Source organism: Apis florea, unplaced genomic scaffold (assembly GCF_048593485.1).
Source record: "Apis florea isolate Af1SG1 unplaced genomic scaffold, ASM4859348v1 contig_3081_pilon, whole genome shotgun sequence".
Classification (NCBI taxonomy): Eukaryota; Metazoa; Arthropoda; class Insecta; order Hymenoptera; family Apidae; genus Apis; species Apis florea.
In genome coordinates, this window is record NW_028256703.1 from 877,941 (window position 1) to 892,789 (window position 14,849).

Genomic DNA, 14,849 nt, shown 5'->3' on the forward strand with positions numbered 1-14,849 from the left:
GTAAGTTTTCATAATTTCTTCCCGTTTTCACGTTTTATTTAATATTCGCATTTCACATTCACTTTGGACGAGTATCGCAAAAGTTTTTTAATGGGCGTAATTGGTTATCACGCGATCGAAGCAACTGAAACGTTTCACCGATTTTATGCATGAAATTAAGAGATAAAATGAATCAGCTGTTGAATAATTTGTACGTGCCCGTGCATTGTATCGGCAAATAACGAATACCGAACCCGTGTAATTTATTCGACTCGGTTTCCCTTTTTTCTTTTTTTTTTTTTTTTTTTTGAACCGAGAAAATGTTCGTTCGTTCGCCGAGAGGATATCCCCTTGTAAATCGATATCGGGAATTTCACGTTGACATTTAATGGTTATTTTTTCTTTTTTTTTTTTCTCCCCCCTCATTTCGTTTCTTTTAAGAACAAAGATTAATTTACAATGGGAAAATTATTCTCGAATTTCTTTTTTTTTTTTCTTCATCGAATCCGGATCTCCGGGAAAAAGTATTCATACAAGAGAAACTTGATAAATAAATAATTTATGAAAATATTATCTTGAATAACGGTTGAACGACCCGAACTCAAGAGAAGAAACTCTTACTCTCGAAATCAAAAATGAGAAATGTTTCTAGCAACAACAAAATTTCAATCTATCCGATTTTTTTTTCTATTTTTTGGTCGACAAAATCCCCTCGTTCAAATCGTAATGCAAGATATAAAAAAAAATCTCAAATTAATATTTCCTTCTCGCTCTCCTGTTAATGTTTTCCCTTATCATCTCTCCCTCTCTCGCACGCTTCTTTCCCGCCACACCTCCTTATCCCGTATATTAAACGGTGTTCACGGTTCGCCAGTCAAATTGAATTCCAAGCTATTGGCAGATTCTCAATAAGCTCCAACAATGGAGTCTGTTACACGAGCCTTCCTACTTTCCTCCACCGACCTTCTCTTCCCCACCCCTCCCCACGGCCGGCCGTCATCCCACTTTCGGCGGTGCCTCCCCTCCTCGCCACGCCACCCCTTTTCTTCTTCGGTTTCCTTCAATTTCCGCGGCCGGGGAAAGCCATGCCGGTGCAAGCTCACGGAAATTGGAAATAAATCGCGGCGATATCGATGCAAAACGCGCGACACCGATCGTCCACCACCACGAAACCACCTTTGTTCCCTTGTGCGCGAGACTTGGAGGGCTTGTTTTCGGAGGGGTAATACATATATTCTCGTTTAAGTGATTTTTCTGACGATCGGCGATTTTTTTTTTTCCTCTCTCTCTTTTTTCCCTTTCGTGACAAGGGATCGAAGATATGATACAGGTAAATGATCGTCGCTTCATATACTTTTTTATTTTAGGTAATTCTTCGAAACTAACTTCCCTCGCTATAATAAAATCCCAGCTTAAGAAGTAAAGAATTTCTCAAGCACGCTTTAATACACCGATACATCACCAATTCTCCGAATCTTACATCTATTGTAAAAAGAAAAAGGTGGAGGAGACGAAGACGAAGGAGGGAACAGGTCAGAAACAGCGGGAATAATTAAGCGATTACCCATGATCGGGGGTGGAGGATTTTTCGTCATAGCGAAGATTTAATTGGTCGAGATGTAGTGAGGAAGATAGGCGGTTGCATTGTCTGCACGATGTTAAGAGGGTTAACCCCTGCGAGCAGGAGGAGGGGGAGGGGAGATGGTGGAGATGGTCGGGTGGTAGGCGTGCAAGGGTGGCGGTGTAATGAAGAGCGACAGTGGCGCCCGGAGCCATCGCTAATTTGCCGCTAAGTGGCCGGCTTTGTTTCCGTACGTTGATCCCATCGTTCGCAATATCCTGGATCTGAGGCGATGTTCCGCGCCGCTTAAGATAGACATCCAAATAACCCGGGGGGCCCTTCCTCTCCCAGCCCTTCCTCACCCAGCCGGGCTAATTTCGACCATTTCGACCTAAGGAAAAAGGAGAAATTGAACGTTCTTGAGATGAGGAGGCACAGCGATCGATCGCGGCCATCTTGAACGAAACGGTTGAATTTTAAAGAAAGAGGAGGAGGGGGGAATGGGATACTTTTTTTTTTTTTTTAATCGTGAAAATTTGTCGGAGAGAATCGAATTGAAAAATTTAGAAATTTTGTCGAAATATTGGTAGGAAAAACGAAATTTCGAAATTTATGCAAAATTCTTCTTTTTCTAAATGGATTTATCTCTATAGTGGGCGGGTGATTTTTCTGATTAGAGTTGTTATGAACATTTTTTTCGACAAAACACACAACACTTTTCTCGATGATTAATTCGTATTTATAATTATTATTAAATAACCGTGCATCCCTTGCAGTTTCCTCCGTCGTTACATCGTAATAAATAGGTATTGTTATCATGTTATTTCACGCAATTTGAACATGAGATCAAGTTACGTTCAATGTACTGTAAAATAACATGATCCTGGATAAAGAACATTCATACACAAGTCTACAATTTTTGTACCACTAAATAATTTTTCACATTACTTTTACAAAAATTTATCTTCAAGTAATTTCATCCGACATGCACGATATAACATAAAAAATCTCGTTTACTAATTTATAAAAAGAAAAAGGAAAAAGGAAAAAAAAAAAGAAAAAAACACGACTCGATAACACTCCTTATCGTACATTTTAAACTAATTTAATTTACAATATGCAAACGTAGACAACGATAAACTAATATGATAAATCATATAAACATTTTTACACGATAAAATGTTCTCTATCCGATCTGTCAAATTAATCAGTCTAAAAATATATTAATAGCACCGGTACGTTTCCCGAAAGCATATTTTCCAAAAATCTATTACCGGGAAAATATTAACCAATGGATTAACGAAAAAAACGAAACAGTCTTTCACAACGTTGACACTGGCACAATAACACGGCAATGTCAATTAATAAAAGTGTATAGTATCATAACGTTATCATAGAAAGGAAACGAATGGCATTGAGACGTCACTGCTTACAGTTAAATATCGCCATTCGTCGAGCCGCATCCTCAATTTTCCGCAATAACGAATACAGCGAGCATCGTGTCGACGATATACAAAGAGCAACCTTGTCGAATCGAAACATGGAGTATCTATCATTAGTTCTGCTCCTCATCGCGATCACCGTCTATTATTGCTGCTTCGTCAGGAAAAGTTTCAATCTGTTCCAAAGGCACGGTATACTTCACATTCCACCGTCCCCGATCGTGGGTAATTTGGGCCCGTTGATCAGAAGAAAGGAGAACATATGCGACACGATTCAAAGGATATACAATATCCATCCTGACGCCAAGTACGTAGGGATGTTCGAAATGTTCAACCCCATAATAATAATACGCGACCTGGACCTGATCAAGAGCATCACAATGAAGAATTTCGACCAATTTCCCGATCATCGCCCCATGTTCTGCAAGAACGTGGACCCGATGCTCGGCGAAATGTTGTTCTTCATGGACGGGGATGAATGGAAGGAGCACAGGTCCCTGCTGTCGCCCACTTTCACCTCGAGCAAGATAAAAATCATGTTCCTGCGGATGTCCGAGTGCGCCAAGAGATTCGTCCATCACCTGACCAAACTGCCCGAGAATGAGAGGGAAATGGAGATGAAGGAGTTGCTCACCAGATACACAAACGACGTGATCGCGAGCTACGTCTACGGCGTGAACGTGGACTCGATGGAGGAACCTAGCAACGTGTTCTACATGTACGGTAAAGTGGGCGCCACTCTGATAGGGTTGAAGAAGAATTTGAAGCTAATAGTGCACAAGAACATGCCTTGGTTGGCGAAGTTGCTCAGGCTCAACGTATTGGAGAGGCACGTAGAGAAATTTTTCACCGATTTCGTGGTGAAAACGGTCGAGGAGCGGGAACGCAACGGAACAACCAATCCCGATTTCATCCAATTTATGATGGATCTGAGGAAGAAGGAATCCAGCAAGATTTTAACCGTATCGAACATGGCCAATCACGCGTTCACCTATTACTTCGGCGGTTTCGACACGGTCGCGGCGCAAGCTTGCGTGCTTCTGCACATGCTGGTCGAGAATCCCGAGGTCCAGAAGAGATTGCAGCAAGAGATCGACGAGACGTTGGAGAGTAACAAGGGCCAATTGTCGTACGAGGTTATACAAGAGATGAAGTATCTGGACGCGGTGATCAACGAAATTTTGAGGCTGGAGCCAGTAGCTAACTTCATAGACAGAATGTGCGTCAAGAGTTTCGAGCTGCCACCCGCTTTGCCGGATAACGTGCCTTTCACCGTCGAGCCGGGGATGAACGTGTGGATACCCGTCAAGGCGATCCATCACGATCCCAAGCACTACGACGAGTCCGAGAAATTCAAACCGGAGAGATTTTTGGACAATGGGAAAAGCATTATGAGCTCGGGAGCGTATCTTCCATTCGGTATCGGGCCCAGGATATGCATAGGGAATAGATTCGCCTTGATTGAGATGAAGGTTCTGGTCTGCCATATTCTCGCCGTTTGCGACGTAAAGGCCGGATCGAGGACAGTGATTCCGTTGGAATACGAGAAAGGTGTGTTCGACGCGACCGCGAAAACTGGTTTTTGGTTGAGGATCGAGCCTAGAAAATATTCTTATCAGTCAGGTTGATGGGTTGGGTTTTAACAACGATGTTATTAACGGTGCGTGTAAGACTGGGATTTGAAACAGAATGATTTTCAATTGTTCGAATCGAGAGTTTTAAATTTTAAATTATTAATATTAATATTACCAACGTAATGATGATTCGATTCGGTGAATTGACATACGTTTGATCATGAATATTGAAGATTTCAATATGTTTTATGCTTTCTTTTTTTTGTTGTTGTTTCCTTGATTTTTGTACGGATGAAATAAAAAGGAAAAAAAAACTCTTATGTAATTCATATGGATTTTTCAACGATTCATTTTTTCATTATTCATTACGATTAACGTAATAGAACAAACAAACGAGAAAAAAATATTATTATTTGTACATATTTAAGTAGCTTCAAACGAAATTATACTTTTAAATCAGAAAAAATAATAAATACGATCGTTGTTAATAATTAAAGAAAAGTTTTTGAACACATTGAAAAAAAAGATTGTGAAAAATGAATAAAATCAAAAAGAATTTTACCTTATATTATTCCCAAGAATTTGTAGATCTTTTTAAAAATTATTATATTTTATCATCGCATTTTTCTATGTACAATATACAACAAATATTTTATTCGGATGAATAAATTAATCCTTTGCATTCCGGGCCTTTTTAGCTCGAGCGAACCAACAACTCCAGACGATTTCCCATTCAATGAATTTCTTAGCTAACTTAAAATGATTTCACACACAAATTAATTTTTAATTTTGTTAAACTTTTATATTTTAATATTTTATCTACTTTTACATACAAAGAAAGATAATTTATGGAATATTAAATTATTGATTACTAAAAATCTATATTGTTGTGTGATATTTTAATAATAAAGTAATTATTAAAAAGCATCCTCGGTTTGTCAGGGTAAATATCACAATAAAATATCGTTACAATTCCTTACAATTCCAATAACATGCTAATATTTATTATCTATTATTCATATTTTTCATCTTCTTATACTACATCTCTAACTTTACCACTATTTTCCTTCTCTCTATTATCAATTTCTTAATCAGTAGAAATAATTTCATTATTTAATAACGAAAAATTTACTTACGAATTAATATCCCAATAACTTGTTCTCACATTCACAGTCTATTATTCTTATTTTTCACCTTCTCTTACAGCATCTCAATTTTCATTACTATTTCTTTCTCTCTATCTTCAATTTCTTAATAAATAGAAATCATTTCCTTATTTAATAACGAAAAATCAAATCATCATCTCCACTTGAACTAATTTCATTACAATTCCACGCTTACAAAATTCAGAATCTTTGAAAATAATATTTCTATCGCCACGAATGTCAAACTCGGACTAACGTCGAAAATAATTCGATCCGAGATTTATTTGCTCTTATTTCAGATAAATCTAACCATTTAATAGTATATTAGTCTACACATTATAAGATTAAAGAGCTTAGGAATCTATCATGAAGCGATATTTTAAAAAAATCAGACATAAATAAATATTGTCGTCCGAATTGCTGCATCAATCCAAGTAATACCGGAGAGTCACATCTGGAATTATTACACCCAATGGTGCTTGAGAATCACTGTTGGAACATAAAGAGTTAATAAATGATCCTCCAATATATTTCTCAAATATTGTTAATTTTTATTTCGCGAATAAATATTTGCAATTGAGAAAAATCTCTCTGCTATATATTTTCATTAGCTATGCTCCAATAAAAATATAACGATAAAACAAAAAACAAAATTGATTCTCGTTCTTTAAATCGCTAATCATCTTCTAATCTCTTCTCGATACAGATCTTCAAAATTTCTTCTAGATTTTTGTGCAAAAGAATTTTAAAAAATATTCATCGCTATACTTTCAAATATCTATATCTTTAATTCCATTTTCAAAATAAATTACTTCGCATCTGTGTACGCATAATCTGTAATTAAACGTTCAAAAGAAAAAACTTTACCAATAATTTCCATATACCATTCAAAAATTAATACCTTAACAATAATGAAAAAAAAAAATAAAAATAAAAAGTGAAACCAAATTCTAAATTAAAAAAAGGAAATAGGAGACATGATTTGTTTTACCTTTTAACCACCGAATCGCGGCTACTAACACAATACATCTCTCGAATCCTCCAAATCATTAATTCTGACCAAATGCCCAATCTCTATGGCATTGCTTCGATCCCTAACTTCCGCTCCTCGAGCTCTCGTCTCCACCGTGGCAAACTGAATTACATTAGAGTAAAAAAGGGCAGTTTTTATCGAGTCAACCTGCCAGATATTTCCTAAGGCATCCAGGGATCGTCTCGAATCGGAAAGGATGACTTTGAACAACACCCTGAAAGAAGTTGCGCGAATGAATCCGTTAAATCGAATCTCGTCGAATAATAATTATTTATGAAAGTAATAATGTTGCATTGTTCCTTATCGAACTTATTACCTTTGTTCATGGTGAAGGAAATAATAATGTGTGGTGCTAATTTTAATGCTATATCGTTGAGATTGTAACAAATAAGGTAACGAGGTCAACAATATTCTATTTATCTTTTGCTTCTATCTACTTAACTTCGATTGATACGTTTTTTCAATACTCATCCTCGTTAATTTAATGAAAACAAGATTTATTTTTTTTTCCGTGGAATTAAACCAAAATTTCTAAATATAAACTTTCTATACATTTTAAATTAATTTAGTTTACAGTACGCAAACGTAGATAACGATAAATTACTATGATAAATCATATACAATAAAATCTCCACCCGATGTGTCAAATTAATCGATCTGTTTAAGAATTAAAATATGTTTCCCGAAAGCATATTTTCGAAAAATCCATTATCGTGAAAGCATTAACCAATTGATTAACGAGAAAAACAAAAGAGTGTCTTTCACAATATTGACACTGGCATAATGACGGCGGCAATGTCAATTAATAAAAGCGTATCGTATCATAACGATTATCATAGAAGGGAGATGAGTGGCATTGAGACGTCACTGCTTACAGTTAAATATCGTTATTCGCCGAGCCGCATCCTCAGTCTTCCGCGGTAGCGAGCATCGTGTCGACGTAAACTCACGTATATAGAAACGGCCACATAGAACGGCCTTGTCCCCGGCTTGTCGAATCGAGACATGGAGTTTCTATCGTTGGCTCTGCTCCTCGTCGCGATCACGGTTATCGTCTATTATTGCTGCTTCGTCAGGAAAAGTTTCAATCTGTTCCAAGAGCACGGTATACTTCACGTCCCACCGTCCCCGATCGTGGGTAATTTGGGCCCGTTGATCAGAGGAAAGGAGAACATATGCGACACGATTCAAAGGATATATAATATCCATCCCGACGCCAAGTATGTAGGGATGTTCGAAATGTTCAACCCCATAATAATAATACGCGACCTGGACCTGATCAAGAGCATCACAATGAAGAATTTCGACCAATTTCCCGATCATCGCACCATATTTCACAAGAGCGTGGACCCGATGCTCGGTGAAATGTTGTTCATCATGGACGGCGAGGAATGGAAGGAACACAGGTCCTTGCTGTCGCCCACTTTCACCTCGAGCAAGATAAAAATTATGTTCCAACAAATGTCCATGTGCGCAAAGAGATTCGCCCAACACTTATCCAAACTGCCCGAGAATGAGAGAGAAATGGATATGAAGGCGTTGCTCACCAGATACACAAACGACGTGATCGCGAGCTGCATATACGGCGTGAACGTGGACTCGATAAAGGAGCCCAAGAACGTGTTCTACATGTACGGCAGAGTGGGCGCCACTGTGGTAGGGTTGAAGAAGAATTTGAAGCTAATGGTGCACAGGAATATGCCTTGGTTGGCGAATTTGCTCAGGCTCAACATATTGGAGAGGCACGTAGAGAAATTTTTCACCGATCTCGTGGTGAAAACGGTCGAGGAGAGGGAACGCAACGGAACCACCAACTCCGATTTGATCCAATTGATGATGGATACGAGGAACAAGAAGGAATCCGGCAGGATTTTGACCGTGTCGAACATGGCCAATCACGCGTTCAGCTTCTTCTTTGGCGGTTTCGACACGGTCGCGGCGCAAGCGTGCGTGCTTCTGCACATGCTGGTCGAGAATCTCGAGGTCCAGAAGAGATTGCAGCAAGAGATCGACGAGACGTTGGAGAGTAACAAGGGCCAATTGTCGTACGAGGTTATACAAGAGATGAAGTACCTGGACGCGGTGATCAACGAAATTTTAAGACTGCATCCGGTCGTTGTGTTCATAGACAGAATGTGCGTCAAGAGTTTCGAGCTGCCCCCCGCTTTGCCCGATGACGTGCCTTTCACCGTCAAGCCGGGGATGAACGTGTGGATCCCCGTCAAGGCGATCCATCACGATCCCAAGTACTACGACGAGCCCGAGAAATTCAAACCGGAGAGATTTTTGGACAATGGGAAAAGCATTATGAGCTCGGGAACGTATCTTCCATTCGGTATCGGGCCCAGGATATGCATAGGGAATAGATTCGCCTTGATTGAGATGAAGGTTCTAGTCTGCCATATTCTCGCCGTTTGCGACGTAAAGGCTGGATCGAGGACAGGGATTCCATTGGAATTCGAAAAAGGTGTGTTCAACTCGACTGCGAAAACTGGTTTTTGGTTGAGGATCGAGCCCAGAAAATATTCTTATCACTCTGGTCAAAGTAATGGATTGGTTAACAACGATGTTATTAACGGTGCGTGTAAAACAGTGATTTGAAACAGAATGATTTTCAATCGGGAGTTTTAATTTTAAATGGAAATTATATACTGATATTATCGTAATGATGATTATAATATGTAAATATAAAAATATAAATATAATATGCTTTCTCTTTTTTTGTTACTGTGTGCTTGATTTTTGTACGGATGAAATAAAACAGAAAAAAAAAACTCTTGTGTAATTTATATGGATTATTCATCGATTCATTTTTCCATTATTCATTACGATTAACATCATTATCGATGAAACGAACAAAAAAAAAAAGTTTTATTATTTGTACGTATTTAAAGAGCTTGAAACAAAATTTTACTTTTAAATCAGAAGAAACAATAAATACGATAGTTGTTAATAATTAAAGAAAAGTTTTTGAACACATTGAAAAAAAAGATTGTGAAAAATGAATAAAATCAAAAAGAATTTTACCTTATATTATTCCCAAGACTTTGAAAACCTTTTTGAAAATTATTATATTTTATCGTCACATTTTTTATTCCATGTACAATGTACAACAAATATTTTGTTCGGACGAATAAATTAACCCTTTGCACTCTGGGTCTTTTCAGCTTGGACAAACCAACAACTCCAGACGATTTCCCGCACCCATTCAATGAAATTTTCAGCTAACTTAAAATGATTTCACACACAAATTAACATATAAAGCTTATATATTTTAATATTTTATCTATCTTTACATATAAAGAAAGATAATTTTTTGAATATTAAAAATTTATATTGTTGTGATATTTTAATAATAAAATAATTACTAATAAGCATCCTCGGTTTGTCAGGGTAAATATCACAATAAAATATCGTTACAAACCTTACAATTCCAATAACGTGCTCTCATTTATTGTCTATTATTTTTTTTTTTTCATCTTCTTATACTACATCTCTAATTTTATCGCTATTTTCCTTCTCTCTATTATCAATTTCTTAATCAATAGAAATAATTTCATTATTTAATAACGAAAAATTTACTTACGAATTAATATCCCAATAACTTGTTCTCACATTCACAGTCTATTATTCTTATTTTTCACCTTCTCTTACAGCATCTCAATTTTCATTACAATTTTCTTTCTCTCTATCTTCAATTTCTTAATGAATAGAAATCATTTCCTTATTTAGTAACGAAAAATCAAATCACCATCTCCATTTGAACTAATTTCATTACAACTCCACGCTTACAAAACTCAGAAACTTTGAAAATAATATTTCTATCGCCACGAATGTCAAACTCGGACTAACGTCGAAAATAATTCGATCCGAGATTTATTTGCTCTTATATCAGATAAATCTAACTATTTAATAGTAATCTACACATTATAAGATTAAAGAGCTTAGGAATCTATCATGAAGCGATATTTTAAAAAAATCAGACATAAATAAATATTGTCGTCCGAATTGCTGCATCAATCCAAGTAATGCCGGAGAGTCACATCTGGAATTATTACACCCAATGATGCTTGAGAATCACTGTTGGAACACAAAGAGTTAATAAATGATCCTCCAATATATTTCTCAAATATTGTTAATTTTTATTTCGCGAATAAATATTTGCAGTTGAGAAAAATCTCTCTGCTATATATTTTCACTAGCTATGCTCAAATAAAAATATAACGATAAAACAAAAAACAAAATTGATTCTCGTTCTTTAAATCGCTAATCATCTTCTAATCTCTTCTCGATACAGATCTTCAAAATTTTTTCCAGATTTTTGTGCAAAAGAATTTTAAAAAATATTCATCGCTATACTTTCAAATATCTATATCTTTAATTCCATTTTCAAAATAAATTACTTCGCGTCTGTATACGCATAATCTGTAATTAAACGTTCAAAAGAAAAAACTTTACCAATAAAATGAAGATAGCAAAGGATTTCCATATAGCATTCAAAAATTAATACCATAACAATAATGAAAAAAAAAAAAATAATAATAAAAAGTGAAACCAAATTGTAAATTAAAAAAAGGAAAAGGAAGAAATGATTTGTTTTACCTTTTAACCACCGAATCGCGGCTACTAACACAATACACCTCTCGAATCCTCCAGTTCATTAATTCTGACAAAATGTCCAATCTCTATGACATTGCTTCGATCCCTAACCTCCACTCCTCGAGCTCTCGTCTCCACCGTAGCAAACTGAATTACATTAGAGAATTTTCCACACAGTGGAAAAGGGCAGTTTTTATCGAGTCAACCTGCCAGATATTTCCTAAGGCATTCAGAAATCGTCTCGAATCGGAAAGGATGACTTTGAACAACATCCTGAAAGAAATTGCGCGAGTGATAATCCGTTAAATCGTTTCTCGTCGAATAATAATTATTTATGAAAATTATAATGTTGCATTGTTCCTTATCCTTATATTATAACTTGTTCGCTGTTAACATTGTTCAGTGTTGATAGTGAAGGAAATAATAATGTGTGGTGCTAATTTTAACAGTATATCGTTGAGATTGTAACAAATAACGTAACGAGGTCAACAATATTTTTTCTATTTATCTTGAAAAGTTTGCATAACTTCAAATGATACGTTTTTTCAATAGTCATCCTCGTTAATTTGTTATATTTTATTATATTATTATATTCTATATATTTAAAAAATATTTGCTCTTTTTCGTGGAATTACTCGAAAATTTCTAAATATAAATTTTCTGTACATTCTAAATTAATTTAATTTACAATACCCAAACGTAGATCACGATAACTTACTATGATAAATCATACACGATAAAATGTTATCTCCACCCGATCTGTCAAATTAATCGATCTTTAAGAATTTAAGAAGTAGTTAAAGAATTAGTTAAAGAATTAGTAAATTAGTATTTTAAGAATTAAAATACGTTTCCCAAAAGCATATTTTCCAAAAATTAAATACCCTGAATTATTACCCAATGGATTAACGGGAAAAACGAAAGAGTTTTCCCCAATGTTGACTCTGCACGATGACACGGTACTATGTCAATTGATAAAAACGTATCATAACGATTATCATAGAAGGGAGATGCGTGGCATTGAGACGTCACTGCTTACAGATAAATATCGTTATTCGCCTAGCTGCATCCTCAGTCTTTCGCGGTAACAAATCTAGCGAGCATCGTGTCGACGTAATCTCACGTATATAGAAACGGCCACATAGAACGGCCTTGTCCCCGGCTTGTCGAATCGAAACATGGAGTTTCTATCGTTGGCTCTGCTCCTCGTCGCGATCACGGTTATCGTCTATTATTGCTGCTTCGTCAGGAAAAGTTTCAATCTGTTCCAAGAGCACGGTATACTTCACGTCCCACCGTCCCCGATCGTGGGTAATTTGGGCCCGTTGATCAGAGGAAAGGAGAACATACACGACACGATTCAAAGGATATATAATATCCATCCTGACGCAAAGTATGTAGGACTGTTCGAGTTCAAGATGCCTATAATATTGATACGCGACCTGGACCTGATCAAGAGCATCACAATGAAGAATTTCGACCAATTTCCCGACCATCGCCCCATGTTTTGCAAGAGCGTCGATACGATGCTCGGTGAAATGTTGTTCATCATGGACGGCGAGGAATGGAAGGAACACAGGTCCTTGCTGTCGCCCACTTTTACCTCGAGCAAGATAAAAATGATGTTTCTACGGATGTCCGAGTGCGCCAAGAGATTCGCCCAACACCTATCCAAACTGCCCGAGAATGAGAGGGAAATGGAGATGAAGGCGTTGCTCACCAGATACACAAACGACGTGATCGCGAGCTGCGTATACGGCGTGAACGTGGACTCGATAAAGGAGCCCAAGAACGTGTTCTACATGTACGGTAAAGTGGGCGCCACTCTGATAGGGTTGAAGAAGAATTTGAAGATAATGGTGCACAGAAATATGCCTTGGTTGGCTAAGTTGTTCAAGCTCAACGTATTGGAGAGGCACATAGAGAAATTTTTCACCGATCTCGTGGTGAAAACGGTCGAGGAGAGGGAACGCAACGGAACCACCAACTCCGATTTGATCCAATTGATGATGGATACGAGGAACAAGAAGGAATCCGGCAGGATTTTGACCGTGTCGAACATGGCCAATCACGCGTTCAGCTTCTTCTTCGGCGGTTTCGACACGGTCGCGGCGCAAGCGTGCGTGCTTCTGCACATGATGGTCGAGAATCCCGAGGTCCAGAAGAGATTGCAGCAAGAGATCGACGAGACGTTGGAAAGTAACAACGGCCAATTGTCGTACGAGGTTATACAAGAGATGAAGTACCTGGACGCGGTGATCAACGAAATTTTGAGGCTGCATCCGATCGCTGTGTTCATAGACAGAATGTGCGTCAAGAGTTTCGAGCTGCCCCCTGCTTTGCCCGATGACGTGCCTTTCACCGTCAAGCCGGGGATGAACGTATGGATCCCCGTCAAGGCGATCCATCACGATCCCAAGTACTACGACGAGCCCGAGAAATTCAAACCGGAGAGATTTTTGGACAATGGGAAAAGCATTATGAGCTCGGGAGCGTATCTTCCATTCGGTATCGGGCCCAGGATATGCATAGGGAATAGATTCGCCTTGATTGAGATGAAGGTTCTGGTCTGCCATATTCTCGCCGTTTGCGACGTAAAGGCTGGATCGAGGACAGGAATTCCTTTGGAATTCGAAAAAGGTGTGTTCAACGCGACTGCGAAAACTGGTTTTTGGTTGAGGATCGAGCCTAGAAAATATTCTTATCACTCTGATCAAAGTAATGGGTTGGTTAACAACGATGTTATTAACGGTGCGTGTAAGACAGGGATTTGAAACAGAATGATTTTCAATTGTTTGAATCGGGAGTTTTAATTTTTAAATAGAAATTGTGTACTGATATTATCGTAATGATAATTATAATATAGCGTATGTAAATATAAAAATATAAATATAATATAAATTTTTCTTTTTTTTTTTGTTACTCCGTGCTTGATTTTTGTATGGATGAAATAAAAAAGAAAAAAAAAAACTCTTGTGTAATTCATACGGATTATTCATCGATTCATTCTTCCATTATTCATTACGATTAACATCATTATCGATGAAACGAACAAAAAAAAAAGTTATTATTTATACGTATTTAAACAGCTTGAAACGAAATTACACTTTTAAATCAGAAGAAACAATAAATACGATAGTTGTTAATAATTAAAAGAAATTTTTTGAACCTGTTGAAAAAAAAAGAGTGTGAAAAATGAATAATATCGAAAAGAATTTTACCTTGTATTATTTCGAAGTATTTCTAGTAGACCTTTTTAAAAATGGTTGTATTTTATCATCGCATTTTTTATTCAGTGTACAATATATACAACAAATATTTTATTCGGACGAATAAATTAATAAATGATCGTCCAATATATATTCTCACAAATATTGCTAATTTTTATCTTGCGAATAAATATTTGCAATTGAGAAAAATCTCTCTCGAGAGTAAATTGTAAATTGTTACTATAAACAATAGTTATCACGGCGATACGTTTGTACACTGATAAAAGTGTCAACACGATATTTCTCC

General features: G+C 36.9%; 1 protein-coding gene and 2 pseudogenes across 3 annotated transcripts; all 3 read left to right on the top strand.

Moving 5' to 3' along the window:
- Positions 1 to 3,080: 3,080 nt before the first annotated feature.
- LOC100867070 (cytochrome P450 9e2) lies at positions 3,081 to 5,394 on the top strand. Its single transcript, XM_012492383.3, is given in 2 exon segments — positions 3,081 to 4,606; positions 4,608 to 5,394. Coding segments are annotated over 2 exon segments (1,584 nt in total). The 3' UTR covers positions 4,666 to 5,394.
- A 2,238-nt stretch (positions 5,395 to 7,632) lies between these two features.
- Positions 7,633 to 9,439, top strand: LOC116415142 (cytochrome P450 9e2 pseudogene; annotated as a pseudogene). The gene has a single exon (XR_015292322.1). The product of XR_015292322.1 is annotated as a cytochrome P450 9e2 pseudogene (transcript).
- A 2,946-nt stretch (positions 9,440 to 12,385) lies between these two features.
- Positions 12,386 to 14,234, top strand: LOC147657500 (cytochrome P450 9e2 pseudogene; annotated as a pseudogene). The gene has a single exon (XR_015292238.1). The product of XR_015292238.1 is annotated as a cytochrome P450 9e2 pseudogene (transcript).
- The last annotated feature ends 615 nt before the right edge of the window (positions 14,235 to 14,849 follow it).